Below are 25,409 nucleotides of genomic sequence, written 5' to 3' on the forward strand. Positions count from 1 at the left end.
TAAACAATGTCTCACCGACTGAGGAGAAAGACTCTCCCCACATTCCCCTCCTACACAAGAGCACGTGTGTGTATGTAAACTAGTAGATTTTATGTGCTTCATCCCCATGGGAAGGCAGTGTGGGGGCTGGAGTGACAATATGGGCTTCCCAATGTAGAGGGGAGCCCCAAGCCTGAGGGGCCTGATCCATGCAAGCCAGGGCCCACATCTGCCCCCTCTCCCCAAACAGGCTTTAGGTTCCCCACCCCTGCTATCAAACCTCAGAAATATAAAATGACCAGTCAACAACACACCTCATTTGGAACAGAAAGTGTGCAGCCAGGAGAGACCAAAATAACCCAGCAGTTCAGTACAGTGTTAAACATAAAAGACCAAAAAAGATCGTCCCCAGCATTTTTCTTTTGCATAGTAAAGTTTGAAAGCTGCATTAAGTCAGTGTTCAGTTGTAAACTATTTGAAAGAACAACCATAATGCTTTGTTCAGAGTTAGGAACATTTCAGAGTTATGAACAGCCTCCACTCTGAAGTTCTACTATATATGCAAATAAGATTCAAAAATTCTTTGGAATAATTTTGATTAGAAATAGCTTCTCTTTTACATACTTTAATTGCTAAATAAAAGGCAGAGAAATGTCCCTGTTGTCTTGCCCTCTGGCTGGAGCAAGGCAGGATGGTAATATGTATGTGTCACAGTGAATAGTTTTGGTTTCCCTGGCACAGAAGCAAACCCCAGGGCTGAGGAGAGAGGAGGCGACCAGGAATCTGGGTAGCTTTTGGCAGGTTCAAGGAAGGCGCATCTGTAAGCACTTTGGCTTTGTTCCAGTGTTCTGAGTGATTGGCTGCAAGCAGAGGCAGCTGGCTCTCAGCACGCAGGGCTTTGAGGGATGGCAAACACAAATCATGTCTGTGAATTGGGGGTGGGTGGTTGGGAAGCACAAACGTGTGCTCTGACTGAAAGGAAGAGTCTTATCCTGCCTTCGTTGGTGTAATACTCTGCCTGGCATGCAGCTGCCATAGGTGAGAGCTGCTTGTTTATGGATTTCTAGGCTGATGCATTCCCCCCCACTGCCTCCCACACATTTAATTTAGAATATACAGAAAGGAAACAGGCTGTCTGGTGTTGGCTGCTGCGTCTGGTGCTCTGTCAGAATCACTCCCCTCCCCTTTAAAAAAAAAGTAAGTGCGAGCGAGTCTGGTACAAGTGGAAGGTGCGAGACTGCTGGCCCTGGAGACTGAAGACCTGCATTTATTCAGAGAACAGATACAACCCAAGCAGACTTCCCCATGCTGCCTGGTCAGCATGCCAGCCACCATGCCTGGAAAGGGAAATTCAGTGTTTCTGACCCATCCAATGCTTGTCTCTCTGGGAGTGCCCGTTAGGGTGACCGGGTTGCTACTATTGATGCTGCTCCATCAATAAGGGGTTGAGCCAAATTACTTTGCACAGAAGGAAAGTGTGACCTGGGAATGAGGAGACCAAGGGACAGTGTCTAGACTTGGCCTGACATTGTGTTCCCTTGGTGCTTTGTACGTGGAGGTGACACCACGGACCTCTCTCATTGGAATGCCACAATGCTTGAAATACCTACTGAGATCCCTTGGACTTGTAGAGCGCCCTTTGCCTGGGATTGTTATTGAAAGGGGTGGGGCCCAGGCAGTGTCTGTCTCTACCCTGCTATTTTTGTCACTGAGGAACAGCTTGAGGAGCTTAGTGAAATGGGAATAGGCTATAGAACAGCCCTGGACAACCCAGGCCAGTGAGGGGGCTGCAAGAGCGGCCTCCTTCCTCTCAGTGGGCCACAAGGTTGTCGTAACCAGCACAGTCTGGTAGTTTAGCTTGCGTGCCTAGAATTTGCGTGTGTGTGTCCACTGAACCATAACAGTGCTTTTGTTGCAGAGGGGGCAAACGGCTCTCACAGTTAGTGTTGTGTTCAATCAGCACTCACTTCATGTCACATGCCATTGCTTTACGTGTATGTCACCTTAGTAACGCTGGTAGGAAAAAAGCCTACGCAAATGAAAACCAGCAGAATCTGGCAATACTGGGCATGGGTAATGGTAAACAAAATGTCTCATGGGCCGCACATAGAACCCACCCCTGCTGTAGAGCATTCCATTGCAAGGCAACAGTTCAAATCCAGCTCCATGTTTGTAGTGACAGAAAGCTGTGGCTGTTTGGTGCCTGGGATGTATGGAAATGCATTTGGTGTCAGTCCTTTCCCAGGGCAGGAACATGCCCAGCTCAGTTCTTCCCCCTCAGTTGAGTGGGCTGTGGAGAGGAAAGTACTCTTGCTGCTGGAGGTGGTCATGCCAGATGAGGGTTTTGGCTTGTTGGCAGGGCAACATTGGGGAAGTTTGCCCAAGAAATGAGTATAGCTTGAAACCTGTTGGGATGAAAAAGGGCACAGACAGATACTCAGAAAGGGCAGGCAATAGACCTGGTGGTGGTACTGGAGCTGACTTTCACACAAACCTCTTGGGAAGTCCTTTCAGATAGGTAGTGATCATCAGGTCTCTCCAGGAAGGCATCATGCGCGCGCCGGATCTCCACAGCACAGGAGCTATGCTCACAGGATTTCCCCTGCTGCATCTGCAGGGGCTGGGCTGCTGGATGAAAAGATTTCGGCAACCCTGAAGTCCTGGTGCTGTCACCTTTCCGGCACTGCTCCCATTGGCTGCTAATGAGAGGATATTGCTGTCAGCTTTCCCTGCCTCCCATATGGGGAATCCTGGACCTGCTGAGCATGTTACTGGAGTTGCTGCTAACGCTTCCCTTTGCACAAGCAGGGTAACATCTCTAGGGAAGGGAACTTCTCTGGGTTTGGATCTTGGAGGAACTATCCATGCACTCTGGGGATGGCTAGGAGCTAGCATTGTTGTAATCCTGGCTTGAAAGGAGCAAGATTGCTTTGGGAGATTCACCTCTGCAATTCATCTCACTGACGTGCTGCTCTCCCTGACAGTTCACTTGCAGGCTTTTTCTTGGAAGGAGCTGCAAGATTTCCCTTTAGCTTGTTCAGTTGGCTGCGCCAGCTGGCACGAAGGAGCTAGGAAAAGTATTTCAGGATCTGCTGTTGGTACAAGTCGTACCATGAATACTTGCAAAGGAATGTCATGGCAAGGTTATAGGGCTGAGCTTTTTTTTTATTTCTTCAATTTTAATCTGCAGGAGTAATGAGAATAATTGAGCTGAGGGTAGTGTGGCAGGTGCGTATGTGCATATTTGTGTGGTATGTATGATGGTTTTAAGTGAAGTTTTTTTATTAACACATGAACATATGGCCAGATAATGGTTTAATTGGAAGAAATTGTAGCTGTAATATGTGGGATGTGTATTTACTATAGTTTACCGATGGTAAAGTGAATCGCTTTTTTCAGAAGAGGTAGATTATATCACTAGTGTGTGAGCCATGCCTATGTTTGGAGTTTCTCCACCAATTCACTAGTAGGTTTTAAAGAGTTACCTGACACTGATGGGAAGTATGTTCCCTTTGACAATAATGGTACTTAGTGTATGTTAATTGGCTGCCAGGTTTCTGCAGCATTCAGAAGTAGTCACATGCACTGTAGAATGAGGGAAGGCCTAATTACTGTGTTTATTGAAAATAATTAATCCCCCTGACTGATGAGCCCAGGGAGTCGTAGGAGTTGGAAATATGTGGAAAGCCTCCACAATAATGCAGCTAAGGAAATAATGTGCAGTTTTTCCATCTTCATCAGAGTTGGCACTAAAATGGGCACCAAATGTTTTGGAATTAACAGTGCTGTTGCTCCAATTTTATTTATTCTGCTTAATGAAGGTCCCATTTTAATGGGGACCCCCTTTTTACACTAAAGGGTGTAGCGCTGGTTTCAATTCACTCCACCCACAGCCCCTCTGTGTTTTGGGTGTTTTTTTCCACAAATTTAAAATTATGTTCCTATTCTGATTTTTTTCGCTCAAATTAATGTGGGAAAATAATAGATGAAAGCAGCAGTTGGGTAACATCTGGATACTGGTTTCCTGTGTTAAGAACCTCTCCAACAGACCTCTTCAATTCCCACTGAAGCTAGGTTGAGTTAAGGTGCCTAGCACCTGTTATAGAAGGGATGGGTTTTCAATATAGCATTTTTTATTTTTTGTAAAATTGGCATTAGGCACGGGATCCTTACTAACTAGGTCTGGTTTTCCAAAGACCTGGATTCAATTGAGGTTGAGGTCATGATGAAATTAACATGGTAGTTTCAACTTCTCTCCTTTGGCATGCTGGGAGAACATGTGATCTGAGAAGTCCTGGCCTAGAATGGTGAGGGCTTTGTGTGACGGGACCAGTGTGGCTTGCTTAGAGTAATGGGAGGAAGCTTGGTTGATCATCCCTGAGGTTTTCATATTTTTTTAATTAAAACTAGAAATGTAGCTGTCTCATCATTACAAATTTTCATCCCATGAAGCAAACTCATTTGCATTGCTGCTTTGTGATCTGTAACTTCATTGTGATGCAGTGATGTTTGTGTAAGTTGCTTCATGATTCAGTTTCCCTGCAATCATACTCTGATCCAGAGTTCTTTTCCAGGGAGGGAAAATAATCTCTCAAGGTATGTATCTGCCCTAGTGAAATTGGGACAACCCTATAGTCTTCAGGATAAATGGTGATTCTAGCACTGGCATGAACTCCTAAGAATTCTCCATCTACACTCCTAATTTTAAAGGTCTAGGGAAAGAAGAGCTTTCAAGAATGTGCACAGAGTATCTGTCCATTTTGAGTAGAATAAGTTTGTACTGTCACATGAGACAGTGTTAAGGTTTATGCTGGTTCTGTGCATGAATAATACAGCCTGTGTGTAAAGCTTTTAAATACAAAAGTTTTCAATAGGGATGTTCATGTGTACTTGAGTACAGGGTTAATCACTGAGCCCAGGCTCATTGGTTAACCCTCTCAGTTACATGCAGCTCCCCTCCCCCACCCCTGTCTCTGTATCAGCAGGGAGAGAGGGAGGCAGGAGCTGGTTGCACATGGGGAGCCAGCTTTTGTGTCAGCTCCCATGGAGCTGCCTGCTGCCTCCCATGCTGCTGCCTCCTACAGAGATTGTAGTGTGGGAGGGGGAGGCAGACACAGTGCTCATGGGAAGCCGGCTTTTCGGTGACAGAATTGGGTTTATTTTAAAATGTTTTAGTGGTTATACATTTACATGTGTAAATTTACATGTGAGGGGGAAGCAGGACTCTGTGCTTATGAGGAGCCAGCTTAAAAACGGTCTTAAAAGCCTCTGTGGGAGGCAGAAGCATGGGGAAAAGGGAACAGGTGGCTCGGCAGGAGCTAGCACACACAGGGAGCCGGCTTAAAAGCTGTATGGCTCCCATCTGCCTCACCCTCCTCACACTGCTGCTTCTGATACCAAGGCAGCAGCAGCAGGGGCAGAGGAGGGGTTTGTGCCAGGCTGTTGACACAAAGCTGCCTGCTCTTTGGCAGAACTTTCCACTGGTGGCAATGTGAAGAACCACAATGTGGAGATTTGGAAAAATCGAAATTCAAGCAAGGGGTGAGCTCTAACACTTGCACAGTTCGTCTGCTGAACCCTTCTAATGCCATTAGGCTATGTACAAGGATGCTGTCAATCCTAGGCCAGTTTTGGCATGTGCTCTATTTTGTCAAGTCCCGTAAGCTTTTTCTCAGTGAGTAGTGACTGGCAGAGGGATTCTTTCGCTCTGTCTGTTTTGTGTGTTCCTTCAGCTGCCAAATGGCACACCTACCGTAACAGATGCTGCATTGTTTTTTAAACGTGGCCTAGATATTTCTTCCTGCTTTTCTGAATGCCTTTAGAGATAAGGGGTGGTTGAACTCTGACACATTTGGCATTTGTTATAAACCCAGTCCTTTTTATACCTGTTAATTTTCAAAGGAATTTTGACATCTGTCTGAGAGTGGTGGATTTGGTAGAGTCTAGTGCAGATTTGGTAGAGGCTAGTGAGCAGGCTGCACGAGTAGCCCTCTTTGTCTCGGTGGGCTGCAAGATTGTCGAAACTGATTGGTCTCCTGGTATAGGATCATTTTGCTCACTGTGCTTATGTCCCTCTTGAATTTGCAGGATGTGCCAACTGAACCATAGCAGTGCTTTGACTGGATGCTGAGGGAGCACCTGGCTCCCACAGTCAATGCTGTGGGAAATCAGCATGCACCTCACTTTACATGCTCTTGCTTTATGTTTGTGTCACTGTAGTAGTACAGTTGGACCTCCCTGGTCTGGCACCCTCGGGACATGGTGGTTCCCAAAGGAGGCAGTTTGTCAGATCAGGGGAGGTCAATCCCCCACCCAGCTGCCAGCCTCTACTTCCAGGGTTGTTTCCTGGCCACAAACCCCACTGCTGCCCTTGTCCACTTGTTATGCTTTCATCCAGGCTCCCTCTGCCACTGGACTCCCAGTTGGCCCCTACTCCCAGCCACAGGGGCTCTCTGTTCCAGCAACATCCATGGTCCACGGATGTTTCCAGACCAGAATGTCTCAGACCAGAGAAGTTCAAGTGTATTGGTAATTAAAAAAGTGTCTGGACAGAAACCAGTAGAATGTGGCAACTCTGCCAACCACTGGTCTATTGAACAATATATTTAAATGTAATGTTGAGTACAAAGAAGTACTTCTTCAGACAGTCCACAGTTATGCTGCCAAACACGTTGCCAGGCCTACAGTATAACTGGGTTCAAAAAAGAATCAGATAAGTTCATGGAAGAGAGGTACCTCAATGGCTGTTAGCCAAGATGGTCAGGGATGCAGCCCCATGCTTTGGTGTCTGTGACTGGGGAAGCTAGGACTAATCCGGCTTACCTGGTTGAAAAAGTCCTACCCTTACGATCCTGCTGGGCATGCTCGGAATGTAGCCCAGGTAGAAAGGCCTGGGAGAGGCTCAGTCTGGGCTGGCTGTTGAGGAGGAAGGCGGCACAGCCAGAGCTCCTGCAGGTGAACTGCCAGAGGGACTAGACTTGGAGACCAGCCAGCGAGATACCAGTGCCAGGGCAGAGGAGCCAGAGGAAGGATCCTGGAAGGAGGCCAATGGAGACTGGTAGGAAGTAGCCCAGAGTGGAAGATTGTATCCTGTGGAGCTCAGTGTTTTACGGTAGAATTCCCCTCTAAGCAAGCAGTGGGCCACGCCACTGCTACAGGGCCTGGGCTGGGACCCAGTGGAGTGGGGAGGGCCCAGGTCCAACTACCACCTGCTCAATCCCCACTCTCTGGGGCCTGCACCCGCTGCTAAAGACTCCAGCTGCTATGCTCCACTGCCCCAGTAAGAGAGATGTGAGTGTAGAACCGCAGTTGAGTTTCAGAACACGCAGGGTTGGTGGTGGGTCCAAGAACCCCAGGGATGCTATTGGTGCAAACTCTGGTTCTGCTCCCCCTGAGTGAACAAAATTGGGAGCCCTCATATAGATTAGCTGCTTTTATCCTTTGTAAACACTGTGGATAAATTCCTGGCCTCTTTGGAATCCATGAGAGGTTTCTCACATTGACTTTAGTAGAGCCAGAATTTCATGCTCTGTCACACAACCCTGCTCCAGCTTCCCCAGTCTCAAAGGGAGTGTCTAAAATTACATGGTTCCGTCAATGGAGCCATGTAGATTTGTTTACTGGGCAAAGGGAAATGAAGCCGCAATTTAAATAATCGCGGCTTCGTTTAAATTTAAATGGCTGCCACGCTGAGCCGACAAACAGCTGATCAGCTGTTTGTCGGCTCAGCGCGCTAGTCTGGACGCTCTTGCGCCAACATGAAAGCCCTTTATTGACCTCCCCAGTAAACCTCATCCTACGAGGCATAACGGGGAGGTCGATAAAGGGCTTTCAGGTCGGTGCAGGAGCGTCCAGACTAGCGCACTGAGCCGACAAACAGTTGATCAGCTGTTTGTCGGCTCAGCGCTGCAGCCATTTAAATTTAAATGAAGCCGCAATTATTTAAATCGTGGCTTCATTTCCCTTTGCTTATCAGCCTAATCTACATGACTTCATCGATGGAGCCATGTAGTTTAGACACACCCATAGAGCTTGGAGATTTTGGTTCTCAGAGTGAAACAGGATATGACTGGTATTGGATTGTCACCATTTCCTATGATGTTACCTCGCTTCCAAAGAAAGTCTCGCAGTTTGGGAGTCTTGGTGTACAATGATTTTTCTGATGTATATTTCAAAGAAAAAATTACTGAAGTTAACGAGTCCAGACGATTACTTGTTTTGGAAATGGCACCTCTTTTATATGATCCTCGTTAATCTATGTCCTGCCAGCAACGTGCTGTGCACTCCCAGGCAGTTTTTCCTGCCAGACCTCTGGAAAGGATGTTTTTTCACCAAAGCGGGGACTCCAGACTCATTATAAATTAAAACTACATTCCTAGCAACCTTACAGAACCAATCCAGGATGCAGATGCCTGTGCGTGTGGGCATCTGGGGGGCACCTGCGTCCTGTTGTGTGGGTTGTGTGCTTCTTGTAAGTTTCAACATCTCTCCTGTTTGCAGGATTCTCTTAGCCTAGCTCTCTGAGCATGTCCAGTCTCTTGACCAGGAAGGCACCAAACTCAGTTTAGGGAATGTGCTGTGTGCACATATCAAAAACCTCAGATTTTTGGTCCCTTTCGCGGGAGTGGGTCCTGCTGGTGTAGAGAGCCTGCCTTTAAAGATTCCATTTAAATAATAAAAAGCTTCATTACTACCAGAGAAATAGAAATTAGTCTGAAAAACATATCATAGTGTAAAAGATTTGGAGAACATGGTTATAAAAAACTAGAAGGGAACATCAAAGGCTCAGTTGACTTGAGGAACAAAGTTTTGTGCTTCTGGGAGACACTGAGGGCAATTTTTGTCAATACAAGAACTTTAATATTATTATTACTTTTGTAGTTTGAAAAGTTCATGCTCTCTTCTCCCTGGGATTTGACTTTGCTAGCAAAACAAGTGAGAAGGTCAGCTTGGGTCTTCCTTGGTCTCATTGGTCCCAGGGTCCCTCCTGCTCAGCATACCCCCTACATCTATCTCCCCCTAAAGAAAACATTCTTCCCTTTCTTATGTCCAGCCAAGGAGACACCTTACTCAGTGAAACTACAAAACCTACTTAACCCTTTCCTAGTCCTTTCAGGCAAACCTGGCGAGCCTATGCCCACACCCCTCCTTTTATCAATAGGACAGATTTAAAGCAGCCACATATTTATAATATGTCAAAAATCATTTTGTAGGAGGACATCTGCAGGAATGTCAAACACTGCAGTGTTTTGAACACTCACCATACACATTTGATTGCACTGGGAATTGCTTACTAAGTCACTTGAGGGTTGGTGTATTGTTAGTGGCCATGCAATTGAATGTAAAATTAAAAATACTGCTTTTTTTAATTTCAGGAATAAAATGGCCAGGTGAGGAATTATTTGAAGCATAGGTGCTGGAACTAGGTGCATGGGCGTGCTGCGCTCCGTGGCTTGAAATAGTTTCCATTTAGGGTTTACAGTTTGGCTCAATGGCTCTCAGTACCCCTACTTTACACATTGTCTCAGCACTCCTAATTTGGAGAAGAGGTAACATTAACCCAATCAGACTACAACTACACATTTTTCTAGCTGGAGCAATGTTTACTCTAATGGCATGGCCATTGCTGCATAAAAGTCCGTTGCAAAGATCTTGGTACAGGTGTGAATGTGGAGAATGAAAGGTGTGAAAGTTTTTAGCAGTAGCATTTTATTTCAGAACAAGAAAGGCCAAAGGACTTGTATGGGTTAAAAGTAAGTTCAGGAGCAGTGTGAAATTCCTCAGTAAGTCAATAGAAGTTCCAGTGGCTATGGAAATAAACAGCAACCTATAATGCAATAGTTGCTTGACACAGTATAGGCCTGCGTCACGATAGAGAATGTTGTTTTTAAAATTGTATTATTTTCTCTGTTAAAAATATCTCTCTTAATGTTAAGAATATGCCTGAATCTAGGCGTGTGGTTTTGGGGTTGGGTTTGTGTGTCTATGTGTGTGCGTGTGCAAGTACTAAGCTATCCTTGGCAATTAGCGGTTTCTTGGCAAAATATGCTTTTAGAAAATAGGAATCTGATTTTAATTATCTTTATGCACCAGAGTCTGGGTGTTGAAATATTTCAACACTTTCCCTGCTCAGCAGTTGCTATTTTGTATTTAGTGTTAGAGTGGAACATGAAATGTGGAACTGCAGCTGTGGACAGACAGAATTTGCCCGGGACTGGGCAGGCCAACAGGGAACTTGAAAGGTGCCACAGAATGTTTCAAAGCTGACCAGAAGCATGGTATATTATTTTAGTGAAATTATCTATATTTCAGCGTCAAAGAGCTGCCATACTCTGAAAAGTAGCTATGTAAATGGTAGATTTCCTCTCTGCTATACTTGAAGACTTAAGTAGCAAAAATAATGCAAGTGTTGAACTACTCTTTATCCTCTTATCACCTCATCTCTGAAGCTATGTCTCTATACAACAGTGTTATTTCAGAATAACGTCAGTTATTCCAAAATCACGTAGTGCACATCTACACAGCAAGCCCATTATTTAAAAATAAATTCGAAATAATGGGCCTCTTACTCTGACTCCTGTAACCCTCATTGTATGAGGAGTAAGGAAAGTTGAGGAAGAGTGCTCTATTTCAAAATCACTGCTGTGTGGATGCAATAACCATAGCTGAAGTTGCGTAGCTTATTTCAAGTTTAGCCCTGCTGTGCAGACGTGCCCCGAGTCAACAAGCTTAATTTTATTCCTTTTTGTGTATCAACTAGGGATGTTAAAAAGCGGGTAATTGGATAACCATGTAACCTCTGAAAATTTCAGAGGTTACACCCACCTGCAGCCAGCAACCTGCAAGCTGGTGCACAGTGGGAGCCAGTTTTTAAGCCTGCTCCCAGGGCGTACTGGCTCCCAGCTCCTGCCCTGCTCCCGGGGTACCGGCTGCCATCCCATTCTGCAGGCTCTGATACGCTAGCAGCACAGGGTGGTAGTTGACTCCCTGGGAGCCTGCGTGTAACCATTCACAGTAACCGAGGAGCCCAGAGTTACTGGTTAACTGTGTATCCCTACTAGCTACAGAATTGTTTACTGAGTTCCAGTAGTTTAAACTATGCCAAGCCCATGGCAGACAATGGGGTTGTCAGTGACAGTATAGTTTGGTTGACAGAATCTTTGTGACTGGCGGTGTTGTGCAAGAAGGTAAATCTCCTGGCTTGATTCTTGGAACTGCAAGCTGAGTTTGCAAGCCCAGCAGTTGAGGGGCAAGGTTTTTTTTAACTTGTAAACTAAATGCATTTGATCTGGAAATCTTACATCACGCTGACTGTTCCGTAATATTTTCAGGAGAGCATCTTCTGTCCTTAACTGCTTTGGACCTAATTAAACCAAAGCCTGTTAAGGTATTTTGACTTTGGTCAGCTTTGGACCATCTCCTGTTTTATTTTCTCCCCAGATGTTTAATTAACAATTTAATACGGCAGATAATGTTTTAGGGTGTTTATGGGGGAATCTAGCTGTCACCTGTGACTATAGCGCTCTGTCTTGTGAATGCTCTTCACTCCCACTCCAGCCGCTTCATAGGCTGTTACGTAACTCAATGGCTATCTAGTAACTCTTAAGTCATAATGCCCGTGATAAAGAATTGAACTATCCTGTTACATTGTCTTTAAAGTATCGTATAAGCTCTGAATTTGTTGACTTCAGTGATAAAACTGCAGGGCTGTCCTATACATTCTACAAACCCTGTGCATCCCCGCTGTCCTCCGCCCCAACAAAGGTTCTTGCTGGGGCTACGAAAGGATTTTATGTGGTTTTGTATGGTCCCTTTACAATTTCCCCAGGAAAGGTTTGTGCTGGGGAAACTCTTCATAATAGGAAAAACAATTGCTGTCATTGTTAATGTTGTTAGGTTTTAGCGGGTGAAAAATAGGTTGTTGTTGTTGTTTGTCCATCGTATTCAAAGAGGACCTTGACATCTAGAGATGTCAAGACTTGCGCGTGAATTGGATTAAAGTGAGGGAGAGGTGCGCATAGTCAGCCTCACTCTTTCTTCCCAGATTCCATCTTGCTCCAATGGCAGGACTAAATAGGTAATCCCAATGTGAACTGAATTGATAGAGTCCACACCTTTTAATAGCTTTGAGTGGTACAGTTTTCTCATGGAACCAGCGTCAGGGGCACATGGTTAGTGCTAATTTAATTTTCTTCCCCTTCTTAAGAACAATAAATTCTCCGGCAGTGGAACACACATTTTCCATATGGTAATTAAAGGTATATGCAGTGCTCATTGAGTCTGAGGTCCTTTTAACAAGCAAACATGTTAAACACGGAGATTCAGCCATTCAGACTTGGCTGGTTGGCCATTTGTAACCCTGTGATCCAGTGGATAGCAGGGGAGCTGGACGATGCTGTTATAGAATTCCACAGGAGCAGTTTCACTGTTCCCATTTACAGCGAGGGAGGGACAACAATCCTGGGGCAGATTCAGTAGTTATCTGCCCCCAAACTGTTTTATGGACTCCCTCACCGTGCTCATTGAGTGCCTCATAGACATGAGCACAGCAACCCCATGAGGGGAGACGATATATGGTTATTCCTGTTTTGCAAATGAATAAACCCCATTGTTTTTAGTATAAACCAATTGTTACTGAAAAAAATCTCAGGTCTTACAAAAAGTATTATTTGTGAGAGCAGAGGATTTATTTTCATCCTGCTTTTGAATCAGTGAGATCTATAAAAATAACTTGTTCTATTGGGAAGATAGGTATATGCATTAAGATAATACATTCATCTGTGTATATATGCAAAACCTCCTACTGAAGCAAGGCTACGTATCAATCTAGAAGAGACACACAATAAGCAAACAGGCACCTGTTCTTTGAAGTTTGATTGGGCATCTCCTTTAATGAAAGGCCATTGTATATCTTGCTTTTGTAACATCCGTTTCTCCTTGAGCAGGAGCAATTTGGACAGACTTGGTAAATGCTGGGTGCTCTGACTCATTATGAAGCAAATGCTGGTGAAAGTAATATTTTGTAGCAACTGAGCTATTGAGAAACATGGCTCCCATTACAAGGAGTGTGTGAAGATTTGTGAGACTCTCCAAAGCCGTGACTCATGAGAGGGTATCCTCCTCCCTTCTAGGAAGTGTAAATCAAGTCAAACACTTTATCCTCCCATGACTGGTTATAACCCATTAGGCATTCTTAATATGTGGAAATGAAAGAGCCCTGTGTCTGCTAGAATGGCTGCTTGTAACTCTCAAATTGCCTCTGTCTTTCTCCCTAGGTCTCAGGACTTACACTTGAGAGCGGAGCCCCACTCCTATCTCTCTGACATGAGCAAACAGTCGGAAATAGAGTTCATTGAAACAAAACGACCACGGCTAGACCTGCTGCCAGACCCATTGATGCGGCACTCGCCTTTACTCAACCAAAATCAGCAGGCAGGGATGGAAGATCTCTCAAAGGTAAGGAAAAGAGTCACACGCAGTCTTTCGAAACTAAGTAGGTGCAGGCTAAGTGTTATATGCAACCGGTGGGAATTGCATTTGCTTTTCTCTCTGACTCCTGCAGGTTGCCTATGTGTCTGATTAAGATTTTGTCTCTGTTATTTTTAGTGAAAATCAAGGACAGGTCATGGACAATAAACAAAAATTGGTGGAAGCCAGTCCCCAGCTTTTACTAAAAATAACCAGTGATAGAATGGGCTGGCAGAAAGATGAGATGCCTAGCCCTGCTGTGGGAGAGGGGAGCTCCAGTACCTGCGTTGGCTGGGAGCTCTGGGCACCTACAGAGGCTGGGAACTGCAGGGGTCCCCCACTAGTTACAGCTTCGGGCCCACCACCCAAGGGTGAAACAGAAAAAGTCACACAGGTTTCTGGATGTCACAGAATCTGTGGCTCTGTGACACATTAGCCGTGTCTGTGAGGCCTGTGATTGTCTGGTTCCTTGAAGGTGCCTCACATAAGTTATGGCCTCTCTTGGCTTTGTCACTCTGCTAAATGTTGTCGGGTGCTAAACAGTGGCCCGGATTTTAGGGTTGTAAAAGCCTGATTAATTAGTCAACCAGTTAAACATTAAGTTTAATCAGTTAACCGATTAAACGGGGCAGGGTGTGGCTGGGCTGGAGTTGCCCCCTCCCCCTGCCATAGCTAGGCTGGAGCGCCCCTCCTCCCCTGCCACAGTCGGAGGCTGCTTCAGCAGGGCTAGTGCACCCGGGTCAGGCCTGCTGAAAATACAGCCTGTTCTGGGTGGGCTGGAAAACCTCTCCCTCTGTCAGACCCTGTGGGGCTGGTGGGCAGGAGATTGCTTCAGCCTCCACCTGTTAACTGTAACCGGTAAAACATTAACATCCCTACTGGATATGCTGTTCCAGAGGGTGTAGGTTTTCATTGAAGCTAATATAATGTGCATGTGTCTCAAGGCTCAGGATTCTATCATAGCCTAAGCCTCAGTTAATGTGCGATATTCTTTCTAATATAGAGCCCTCCAGCTCACTCTTCTATTAAAATCTTTAGCAATATTTCTCCACTCTTGGTACAGCTGCACTGTTATCTGAGCTGAAGTAAGTCTTCACTAGTGTGACCACCCTCTGACTTGGTGTCTGACTGACAGGAGCACCTCTTCTACACTCTAGCCTGCGATTCTCTCCCTGTCCTGTCAGCGACTTGTTCACGAGTGACTGAAGATCGTCCCTTCCATGGATGCTGTCTGCTTTGTGAAATGGCACAGTGTACATGTGTTTTGTCGCCCACTCATCCCCGCTTAGCACCATCTTTGTAGATACTTGGCCCTTGTTCTAGCACTGCTTTTTTTAGCTGCACCTTGGTGTTCACACTTATTCATCATACGCCTTGGTTTTTACATCTTTGTCTTTGCTAGCTTTGCTCTCTCCTTCCCGACCTGTTTCTTGTGCAGAGCCGGAAATCTCCGACACTGTATATTCACCAACCAGGCAGGTGAAAGACAGCACTCCTCGAGACTTCATGTTGATTCTAGTGGAGGAAGAGATTTTCCTATCCATATATAGATCTACATACGTAGCCAGTGTGGCTGACTGGATAGAGCACTGAGCTGGGAGACCTAGGTGCTACTCCTATCTCTGCCATTCCCTCCTTGTGTGATTTTGGACAAGTCGCTTCTCTTGTCTGGCCTCAGTTTCCTTTGCTGTAATATGCGGATAATATACTACCATCCTGTGTAAAGCGTTTTGAGATTTTTGGATGACCTATAAAAGAGCCGTGGGGGAGGGGGTAGTTCGGAATTAGCATATACATAGTAGAGAAAAAAAACTATCATAAACATCAAGATTTATTTTAACTAGCTGCATTGTGGTAAAGCTACTGTTTGCCTGACCTCCATTAGGATTTTACAAGAATGCAGTTAATTTGATTTAGCCATCTCCTTATAAAAAAACCGCATACACTCAGTTTTTACTAGTGGGGAGCCAGCCTCACTGTTTGCAGAGGGCACCCTGAGAGAGAATGGAAATGCATGCTGCTGTTGAGGGGTAAATGCTGACTCTATCATGCCTCCCACAGTGTTTCCCGAGAACAAATGGAGATGAGCTGTAGAGTCAGTTCTCTGCTATGATGAGTTTAGCCCATTCAGTAGTTTTCAGGAACACACTGACCAAAAACCATTTTGGATTGCATGTTGGCGGTTGTTTCACCTATCCAGGGAAGGAAGCAGCATCTTGCCCAAGTCTTCTTAAGGCCCTTTCTTCAGGGCATAGTATATTGTGAATAAAAAATCAGGCAACTCAACCAACCAGACTCTCGCCATAGGCATTTCCCTTGCTGCCCTGGCGAGAGTAAAAGAGAAGACCCATCCTTCTGCTCCCTGCTTCTCTTTGCCTTATCTATTCCTTCCTGTTGCCCATGTGATAGGTGGGGATCCCTCATCCTCTCCAGGCTGCTCATGTCACTTCCCACTGGTTTACTGTTCACTCTGACAGGAAGAAACTTTCCTGCAGTTTGCATCATATTCTCTGGCTGCTGCTGCAATGTGTTATTACCAGGGCCAGATTGACTTTTCAGTAGGGATGTAAAATCTAGTATAAATGGTTACCCAGTTAAAAATTATGTTTAGCTGGTTAGCAGATTCATGGAGAGTTGAAGGGGTGGAGGGGCTAGAATGGCCCCCTCCTGCCATGGACAAGGGCTGGTCAAGTTAGCTGGCTGGAGCAGTCCCTGACTGTGGCAGGGGGGCTAGGCTAAGCCCTCCACAGACAGGGGCTGCTCCAGCCCATTACCCAAACTAACCCCACTACAGACAGAGGCTGCCTCCAGCTGGCCAAAGCAGACCCTGCCTGTGGTAGGCCCTGTAGGGCAGCTCCAGCCCCTATTGGTTAATTGGTTAATTGGAACCAGTAAGCCTATCCCATTAAGTATAACAATTCACATCCCTACTTTTCATTAGGTCATTGAATGCGGTTAGGGGAAGCAATATTTTAGTGAGTAGAGCACCAAATGGAGAATTAGTAGACCTGGTTTCTATTCCAAGTTCTGTCATTGGCCTTCTTGGGGACCCTGGGCACATCACATCACAATTCTGAACCTCATTTTCTCTATGTATAAAGATAATACTGGTCTCCTTTGTGATATATAACTTTTTTTTTCTTCGGTACAAGAGATTGTTGGTGCAATCACGTACTTATTAATTAATTACCCAGGAGCTCACTTGGAATTGTAACTTCCATTGTTGGCTAGTTCTTTTATTGTCTGTCTTTGTACATAAAAGTCTTTACTTCAGACCAGTAACTAGTAGAATATTAACTAGAAGGAAGGGGACCAGTCTGAAACAGCGGTTGAAAAATAGTTGTGGTATAACGAAAGTATTCAGGACTAAGTCAGTTTTGGTTTGCTGTAGATTTAAATAAATTGATTTTAAATGATTGAACTAACCCTTTTAAAATAAACTCATAATGACACAGTGAGGCGAACAATCGACTTGCCAGGTTTCACCCTGACTGCATGTTCCTTAGACTAGTCACAATAAATTCCTGGAAAACAGGGTTTGTAATGGAAAAGGCAGTAGCTCATTAACTAATGCTTTCAGTGCAGCCCTGTAAGACACTAAAGACCTCTTCTGAGGCATTCAATAGTTCCGTTTCCTGTGTTTTCCTGTTCCTTTCTTTTCCATTGTGTTGTGTCCTGGCAGTGCCACTCAGAGGTAGACTTCCTTAAACAAATCTCTCCCTTCCTCTGTGAGAGGCGGTTTGGGTTTAGAAAGTAACAGAGTGGAGAAATTCAAGGTTAGTGACCCATACTGGCTCAGCTGTCACTTAAATCTCACACGTCAGTGACCTCTCACCCACTAAGGGCCCAGCTAGAGATTCGGGTGAGATGTCAGGAGCATGGTTGGGGCTCGTGTGCAGGGCAAGTCCTGGGCCTGCCCTGAGTTTAGTAATGCAGCTAGTTGGAGTGGTTAGCTGGTAAAGTACCAGCTGTGTTTTCTGTGCTGTGTTTTTCTTCATGGCTTTGTTATGGGAATGCTCATCTGTTTCTGGGATTAACCTCTCAGAGTTTCCAGTGGGCTGGGTCTCACTGTTATTAATGAAACTGGCTGGAACTTATGTTGACCTTGGCCAAGGCCCCAGTTGGCTAGGAGGTGACTGGTAGAAGCATAATCCCTAATTGAGTAATCCAGCCCAAAAGGGAGGGGGCGCGATGCAGCAACTCTTTGAACTTGGAAGGCTGAGGCATTCAGGCAGGATGCGTAGGAGCAGCGCATTCAGAAACTCGCTGAGCCCTGCGGCCAGCAATTGAATTTGTGAGGAAAAGTGAGGTGATGTCTCAGCTCCATCAGTTTGTTGGTAAGGGATCCAGGGTGTGGCATTGACCCTAGAAAGCCACGATTGGAGAATGCTGAGTTCAAACCCAGAGTCTTTTGCTGATTTCTTACTTGGGAACAACACTGCAACATGTCAGAGTAATAAAACAAAGCTGATAACCGGAACTGTTGCCAAAGTTCCCTTCTGTAGCTGTGGGATTTGTAACTTGTATCCAGAGCGTCTGCTAGCTTCCTACTTCCCCTCCGCAGATTTTAGTTTTTCTCTTAGGCAGCGTAGAAACAAGTTTATTCTTCTTTGAGTGCTTGCTCATGTCCATTCCAATTAGGTGTGTGCGCGCTGTGTGCACGGATCTTGGAGCTTTTTTCCCTCAGCAGTACCCTTAGGGCCAGCAGGGAGCCCCCTGGAGTGGCACCAGTATAACAGTGCATATAAACCCCTGCTGGCCCCTCCACCCCCTCAGTTCCTCCTTCTCGCTCGTGCAGCAGTTGGAGCGTTAGACTCTTAGTCTTCCCTTAGCTTCTTGTTCCCTTCTTAGTCTATAAATAGTTTTTAGGTTTAGTATTAGTCTGTAAATAGTTAGCCAAAAGAAGAGCTTTGCCCCTTCTTGTTCCTCTCCCCGGCTGGGGAGGGGATGCCAGGACCACAAGGCTTCAAACCCTGCGAATCCTGCCTCAAGCCTATGCCCTGTGGAGATCCCCATGTCTCCTTCTTAAAGTGCTTAGGCGAGGCACACTGTACCCAGACCTGCAAGATCTGCAGAGGTTTAAACCACGGACGAGGTGAGAGAGGGACTCCCGTTTGAAGAGGCTGCTAATGGAATCTTTTCTCCAGCCCCCAGCACCAGAGGACAGCCAGTCGGTGCGCGGTGCCCTGCTATGTACATTGGACAAACGTCTCAGACACTTCACCAAAGGAGCAATGCCCACAAAACAGATATCAGACAGGATCACAAAGAAAAAACAGTTTCTTGCCATTTCAACCAGAAATGACATTGTCTCAACGACTTGATTACCGGCATCCTGCTTCAAAGGCCTTTTAAGACCACACTTGAAAGAGAATCCTCTGAACTGTCATTCATACTTAAATTCGACACTTTACGCCTAAGTTTAAACAAAGACACTAATTATCTTACCCATTACAAAGATAGCTTCCCCAATTATCACCTCTAATATCATTAGCTCACAGACATTTACCTCACCCCCCCCCCCCCCATTCTCCTTCTGTTCTGAAATTTAATTTGTCCTTTTCATATGTGTTCACTTTTTTTTTAATTGTATCCTTTGGTATATATGGTTGTGACAATTTTCTTCCACTATTTGATCTGAGGAAGTGGGTCTGGCCCACGAAAGCTCATCACCTATTAAATCATCTTGTTAGTCTTTAAAGTGCTACATAGTCCTGTCTTTTGTTTCACCCCCATCGGCACGTGAGACCTCCTCTGCACCAGTTAAGACTCTTCAGTACGGTTCTTCAGGCAGCGTTAGATGCAGCTGATTCAGCTGCCCGGACAATGGCAACAGTCTGCGTGTCTAAATGTGTCGGGCATTCCTCTCGATGTACAAACCTCCCTTTAAGACTTGCCCTTTGAAGGAGTGGATTTCTTTTTGGACCAAACGGACTCTAGACTTCATAACTTGAAGGATTCCCGGGCGACCCTTAAGACCCTTAACCCTACAATGTCCACACACCTGGCCCACTCAGGCTCCCCCTCAACCCTAGACCTGCAACAAGACACTTTCAGCGGGGGTTTACCTCTGACCGCGGCACAAGCCCACGTGGGCACAAGCTGCGTCCGTAGCATTTTTGACTCAAGTACCTATCTTGGACATTTGTAGAGTGGTATCTGTCCATACCTTCTCCGAGCACTACGCCATCACACAGCAGGCAAGAGCAGACGCATCTGTGGGTAGAGCAGTGCTGCAGTCTGTGGAGAAATAGGTTAAATTACTTTCCGACCCCACTGCCAGAGGAAATGGCTTGGGAATCACCTAATTGGAATGGACATGAGCAAGCACTCGAAGATGAAGAAGAGGTTACTTACCTCGTAACTGTAGTTCTTCAAGATGTGTTGCTCATGTCCATTCCAAATCCCACCCGCCTCCCCTTCGTCGGAGAATTTTGGAAAGAAGGAACTGAGGGGGTGGAGGGGCCAGCAGGGGTTTATATGCACTGTTATACCGGTGCCACTCCGGGGGGCTCCCTGCTGGCCCTATGGATACAGCTGAGGGAAAAAAGCTCCGAGATCTGTGCACACGGCGTGCAAACACCTAATTGGAATGGACATGAGCAACACATCTTGAAGAACTACAGTTACGAGGTAAGTAACCTCTTCATAACGGGCTTCTTTTAACAATGCCGTGATGCCGCCTAGCTTATGCACACTGTCCTTTAGTTCAGGGTAGGTCTTGGACACTCTCAGCAAAAGCGGTTGCATGCCTGGCAGTGATCATGTCAGATATTGCACACTAAGCAGGTGTACTGGGACAGTAGTTGGACGGGGGAAGTCCCTAGGTAGCTGTGAACACAGTTCATCAGAGCACGTGCTGTTGTATTAGGTGGCACTATGCAGGGGTTTGGTTTTACTACACCCATGAAAGGCCAGCTACCTACAACATACAGCCCAGATACCACTCTACAAATTCTTTCTAAAGAATTCTTGTTTCCAGAACTAGCTCTTGGTGTATATATTTGGTGAATATTTACATAGACCCAGCAGAGAGCAGACGTCTGGCCTCTGTACTGCTTTAAAAAGAAAGAAACATCTATTCATGTGTGCTTAATCCAGAAAGTAGCATCAGGACGTAGAGTTCTACAGATGTAAGAGGGTTCTACAGTGTGCTCCATATTCACTGATCTGCTTTGCTTTTGTTTGGGCTGTTCACTTGTGTGATTAAAAATCTGATTACACAAACAATTTGCTCTTGGGTGGGGGAGAGCTGGTGGTGTTAGTTCTGAGGTGATTCAAAATGATTTCTGGGAAGATGAATGGCTTGTTGGCTTTCTGTCTCATTCCAGACATATTTAAAAGCTGAAATGTTTGCATTGCACATGGTTTTGTACTGCAAACACTGCTGTCTCATTTTCTTTCTTCTTTTTTCCTCCTCAATAGATTAATTTTTAATGCGATCCAGACACTTGTGTATTGAGGTAGTGATTTTGGCCGCTTCTGGCCTGCTACATATCTCATCCTTTTTCCGTTTTTGCATGAGCTGATTTGACTATATATATGTGTGTGGCTTTGTGTTGTTGTAGAAACTATCCATTATCTTGCATGGACAGGAATTGTTTCAGCCATCACCACGAAGTAATTATTGTGGATCCAGTGCATAGGTTTGTTTGTCAATAACATGCACTGGGCAAAAGTGAGAAAGTTTAAAAAAAAAAAGGATTGTGTCTAATTCAAACTGAAGCAAGGCAAAATGTAAATACCTAAGATGAAACTGGCCAAGGACACAGGTGTTAGCACCCTGGCATGGCAAAAAGTGCTATCGATGGCCTTTAATAACTACACATAATCAGGATTTTGGTTTAACTTGACATCCAAACGATAGTACTGTCAAGAGAGCCATGAATCATGTCAAGCGAGGTTAAAGATGCCAATGCAACGAGAAACTCCAGCATGGAATTATTCACCTGGAAATTCGTGCCTGGAATGCAGGTTTTTATTTCTCACTTCCTTCTACTCATTGATGGTGATTGACACTAAAAACAACCATTTAAATTGCCTTTCAAACCATAACGGTGGAAAAGAGATGTGTGATAAGGTTGGCTGCTTTTTGAGAACCTGCCTCATCGTTTACATAATTAGACCTTTCTGTTCTGTTCAATCAATATTACAAGGTTTGTATAGTGTGACATCTCACCTAATCTGCTTGGGGTGAAAGAAAATCCTTTCACTTCATATGCTGAGCCTCTGTAATGGGAAGAAATATTGCTAGATTTTCTGCTTCTGAAGGGAAATATTGCAAGCTGAGTGCGCTGCAGATATGTGTGATTTATGTTTGTACAGGCTCGGTAGCTTCAAGGCTTTCTAAGTTAGCTGTCCCCTTCATGGTGAGGTGTCTCTTAAATAGGGATGTAATAGTGTAGTCGATTAACCAATTAACCGATAAGCAAAAGCTTATAGGTTAATGCTATAGACTAAACACATTTTCCCCCCCGGCCTTCTTGCTCAGTCCTGGCTCGCGCCAGGGCTGGGACCTACCCTCAGCTGCAGCTCTTCATTTAAAGTGTATAAAGGAGCCAGGTGAACAGGCAGCCCGGCTCAGTTTCAGCTCGTGAGCTTAGTCCCTTCCCTCCCCGCCTCACACCCCCCCCCCACCCGGACAGGGGCTGCGGCCACTCCGTGCTGCTGCTGGCCCCACCTCTGGGGACTATAGAATAGCTGACTAATCTATAAGAATTCATGAGATTAATCGACCATTCGATTAACCCATATTTCACATCCCTACTCTTAAGAACTGCTGTGATTGCCAAAATTCTCAGACACTGAACAGGTTTGGTCTGGGTTGGTAGTTGGATAGGGAACTATTGGGGAAGACCCAGGAATCGTGCTGTTGCTAGAGCCAAACAACAACCAAATGTTAGTTTTGAACCAAAACTGATTGTTTTTGTTTTTCTCCCCAGAACAAAACAAAAAATCCTCTTGTATGAACAGTTTGAACATTGTTTAGAAATTTTTGTTTTGAAATGAAATGTTGAATGGCTGGTTTAAAAAGTATCAAAACCATTCCAATTCCTCTACATCTTTTCCCGGCTGAACCTGTTTGCCACATTCAATTTGAAAAATGCGTTTTTGGCTTGTGATTTGCAGAAATTTCTCCTCTTCCTGCTCTGTAAGTGACTTAAGAGATATTTTTTTGTTCTTTGAATTCCAATAAAGATCCTGCAGAGTTTTTGGAGAGGAGTGGAGGGAGAATGGTAGTATTTTCATTGCTAACACTGCTGATCTGCAGTGCAATAGTTTTTAAAAAAAATAAAAGATTCTTTGCATTTATGGTAATTATCTACCAAAAACTGAACATGGCATAATTTCTCAAGAAAAAGGATGTTTGTCCTAGGGTCCTGCAAAAATAAAAATGAAGACAGGGACATTTTACTTTCTTAATTTCCACCAAAAGTGTCACCATCATCTGGCACATGTCACTTCTCCTGATCAGTTAAGTAGTTTCTTTATGCTCTGTGGTGTTAATATATGGAAGGCTGCTTCAGGTCAGTGATGAGGGAAGTGACACTTTCTCCAATATATAGTATGGTTGGTAAACACCATGAAGCAAATTTGGAATTATTTCCCATGTGTCTAGTGATAGGCAGCCATCACCTGGACACCTCCCTTCTTGTCTTTGTGCCCGGGCAGTGTCTCCTTTTGTGTTTGTACAGCATCTAGCACCCTGTGAGTGTCTTTGGGAATGAATATTGCACTATGGTGATATCATGTTCTGTCCACACTTGCTCCTGGGCAACTTTTGGGTGCATGTCACGAAAGAAGTCAATTGTGTTGTGATTCAGGCTGGATGCATTTTGCACACTGGTGGTGTGTGTATTCCACACTGAATCTTTCTGCCAGAACAGCTGGAAAACAGCAGAGAGGATTCTCTAACAATTGGTGCTGTCTGTTGAAAGAAAAGACAGAGCTGGGGTTAGCAGAGAATGGTAGATGTCCTCTGCACATTTATGTATTTAATGCAGTGACATCCCTTGCTGAAGCTTAGGGACTTCGTCTCACGGCACTTCAGAGAGGCTTGTCTTTTAAAAACACCCCAAGTTATGACAACAAAAGGGCCTCTCCAGTATCAAAGACCCAGTTGAATAACACTCATAAATACCCCATGACCCAAGCCAGCTCTTTTAATGTGGGAGCTGTTTGAAGAATGAACATTGCCTTGTTATGTGAAAAAATGCTTTGTGTGAACAAATGCTTTCCCTTTGCACTGCTCAGAGAAAGGGGGGAATCAGGAAGGAATGACTGTCTGCTGCATGAGCAGAGAGAAGGGTTGTTTGAGGACAAGCTGCCAGACCTTTTGCTTGTTCAGCCACTCACTAAAGCCCTAGTGTTACCTCTCATCACCTTTTCCATAGGTGCGGAAAGTAGGTGTGCACAGGATGCTACTGCACCCCCAGGTTTTGCAACTGGCTTCTGTGCATCTGTGGGCTGGTCCTACTGCCCACTTCTCCAGCACTGGGTCCCAAATTCTTGGTGGCCAGTGTGGTCCTTCGAGCTCCCTTGAGTGCTACAACCAGAGGCTTTGACAGCCCCACTAGCCCTCAAGGTCACATCACTCATCAGCCCTCAGGGTCCTTCTGGTGGGGATCAGAGTCTGCTCACAGTTCCACCAGTTTAAAGCCAGCACTATTCCCATTTATTCCAGTCTGATTTTTCTTCCCATGCAAAGGAGAGCCAGTTTGCCCTGCTGTAACTAGTTCAGCAATGTGAAGCAGTTTGCGATGTACTCAGCTTCATTCTGATCTCACTTAGTCACTTGTTCTCCTCTGATCTGCATGGTTTTGAAAGGAGGACATCTGGTTTGTCCTGGTGCAAATTGAAATTGGAATTCTAGGCTTTCTTAACAACTCTGGCCCTGGCAGAGGTCTGGGATGTAGTGAGGTGATTTGAGCTAGACGATTAGGCATATTAGGCAAGTATGTTATTACAAGTTCTGTTTCTTCTTTGGAGCAGCAAATGCCAATCTAGAAACTTCATCTTAGTGCCGGAATGCTGGGGTGAAGTTGATAAATAGGACACGTGCCGTGTTCCCATTAAGTGGTGTGTTTGGGCGGCCACCCAAGAGAGATTCAAATACTTCCCAGCTGATTAGCAGAGTGCCCACAGCCAGCAGCATGTGTTTCTGCTGGTGGTGCATGTCTGCTCATGCCTTGGTGCACATAACAAAATTTATGCCACTCACGGATGGAAACAATTAGAGGGAACATTGAACATGTGACTAATGTTATGCTTCGGATGTCAGTATGTTGAAATTGTTACAAATCTGCAGCTACCTTGGGTTTTACCGCTGTCCCTATGTTACTCCATGATCACTGGCAGCTTCAGGATGACAGCAGGAATAGAACCTCGGTTCTTTTACTCCACAAGCACAACAGGTTAAAAGGATTAGCCTCTAGGCAAACAGTCCCCTGTCCATTTAGTAGAGGGCAGTGCTGCACATAGACAATATCCATTTATCACAATTCATGCAAATCCTTTTGGATTGTCCTGCTTTAGGTCAGGGCTTACTCAACACAGGGCCCACAGCTTGTTTGTTTGTGGCCCATGGTGCGGTTTGGGTTTACAAGGGTTCAACATCCGGCCTGCGGTGTCTCCCAATGAGGTGAGCATCGAAAGACGCAAACAGATGGGCTGGATGGAACAGATGGGTACAGGGTGTCAGCATTTCTAGGCCCCATGGAGGAGGTTCTGGGAGCTCCAGGGCATTCTGGGAAAGAAGTTACTTGCATATATTTGCATATCTATTTCATGTATATGTAACCACACTTAAGTTGTGGCCCTCGGCGTATGCTGTGAGTATCATTGTGGCCTCCGGAGCTTCCAAAGTGGAATAGCCCTGCTTTAGGTGTTGGCCACCAGATGCAGGATACAGAGCTAGATGGCTCTTTTATTCAGTCCATATTATACAGGAGACAGTTGACTGG

General features: G+C 45.2%; 1 protein-coding gene across 28 annotated transcripts in view; it reads left to right on the top strand.

Moving 5' to 3' along the window:
• The window catches only part of NCOR2 (nuclear receptor corepressor 2), a 511,248-nt gene that overhangs the window by 189,765 nt on the left and 296,074 nt on the right, over positions 1 to 25,409 (top strand). For all 28 annotated transcript variants that reach the window (XM_075898492.2, XM_075898501.2, XM_075898481.2 and 25 more), the window contains one exon: positions 13,254 to 13,434. In XM_075898492.2, the coding sequence (XP_075754607.2) occupies positions 13,254 to 13,434 (181 nt within the window). The remainder of the gene's footprint in view (positions 1 to 13,253; positions 13,435 to 25,409) is intronic.

The sequence above is a fragment of the Pelodiscus sinensis genome, chromosome Z (genome assembly GCF_052426305.1).
Source record: "Pelodiscus sinensis isolate ZL-2025 chromosome Z, ASM5242630v1, whole genome shotgun sequence".
Lineage (NCBI taxonomy): Eukaryota > Metazoa > Chordata > Testudines > Trionychidae > Pelodiscus > Pelodiscus sinensis.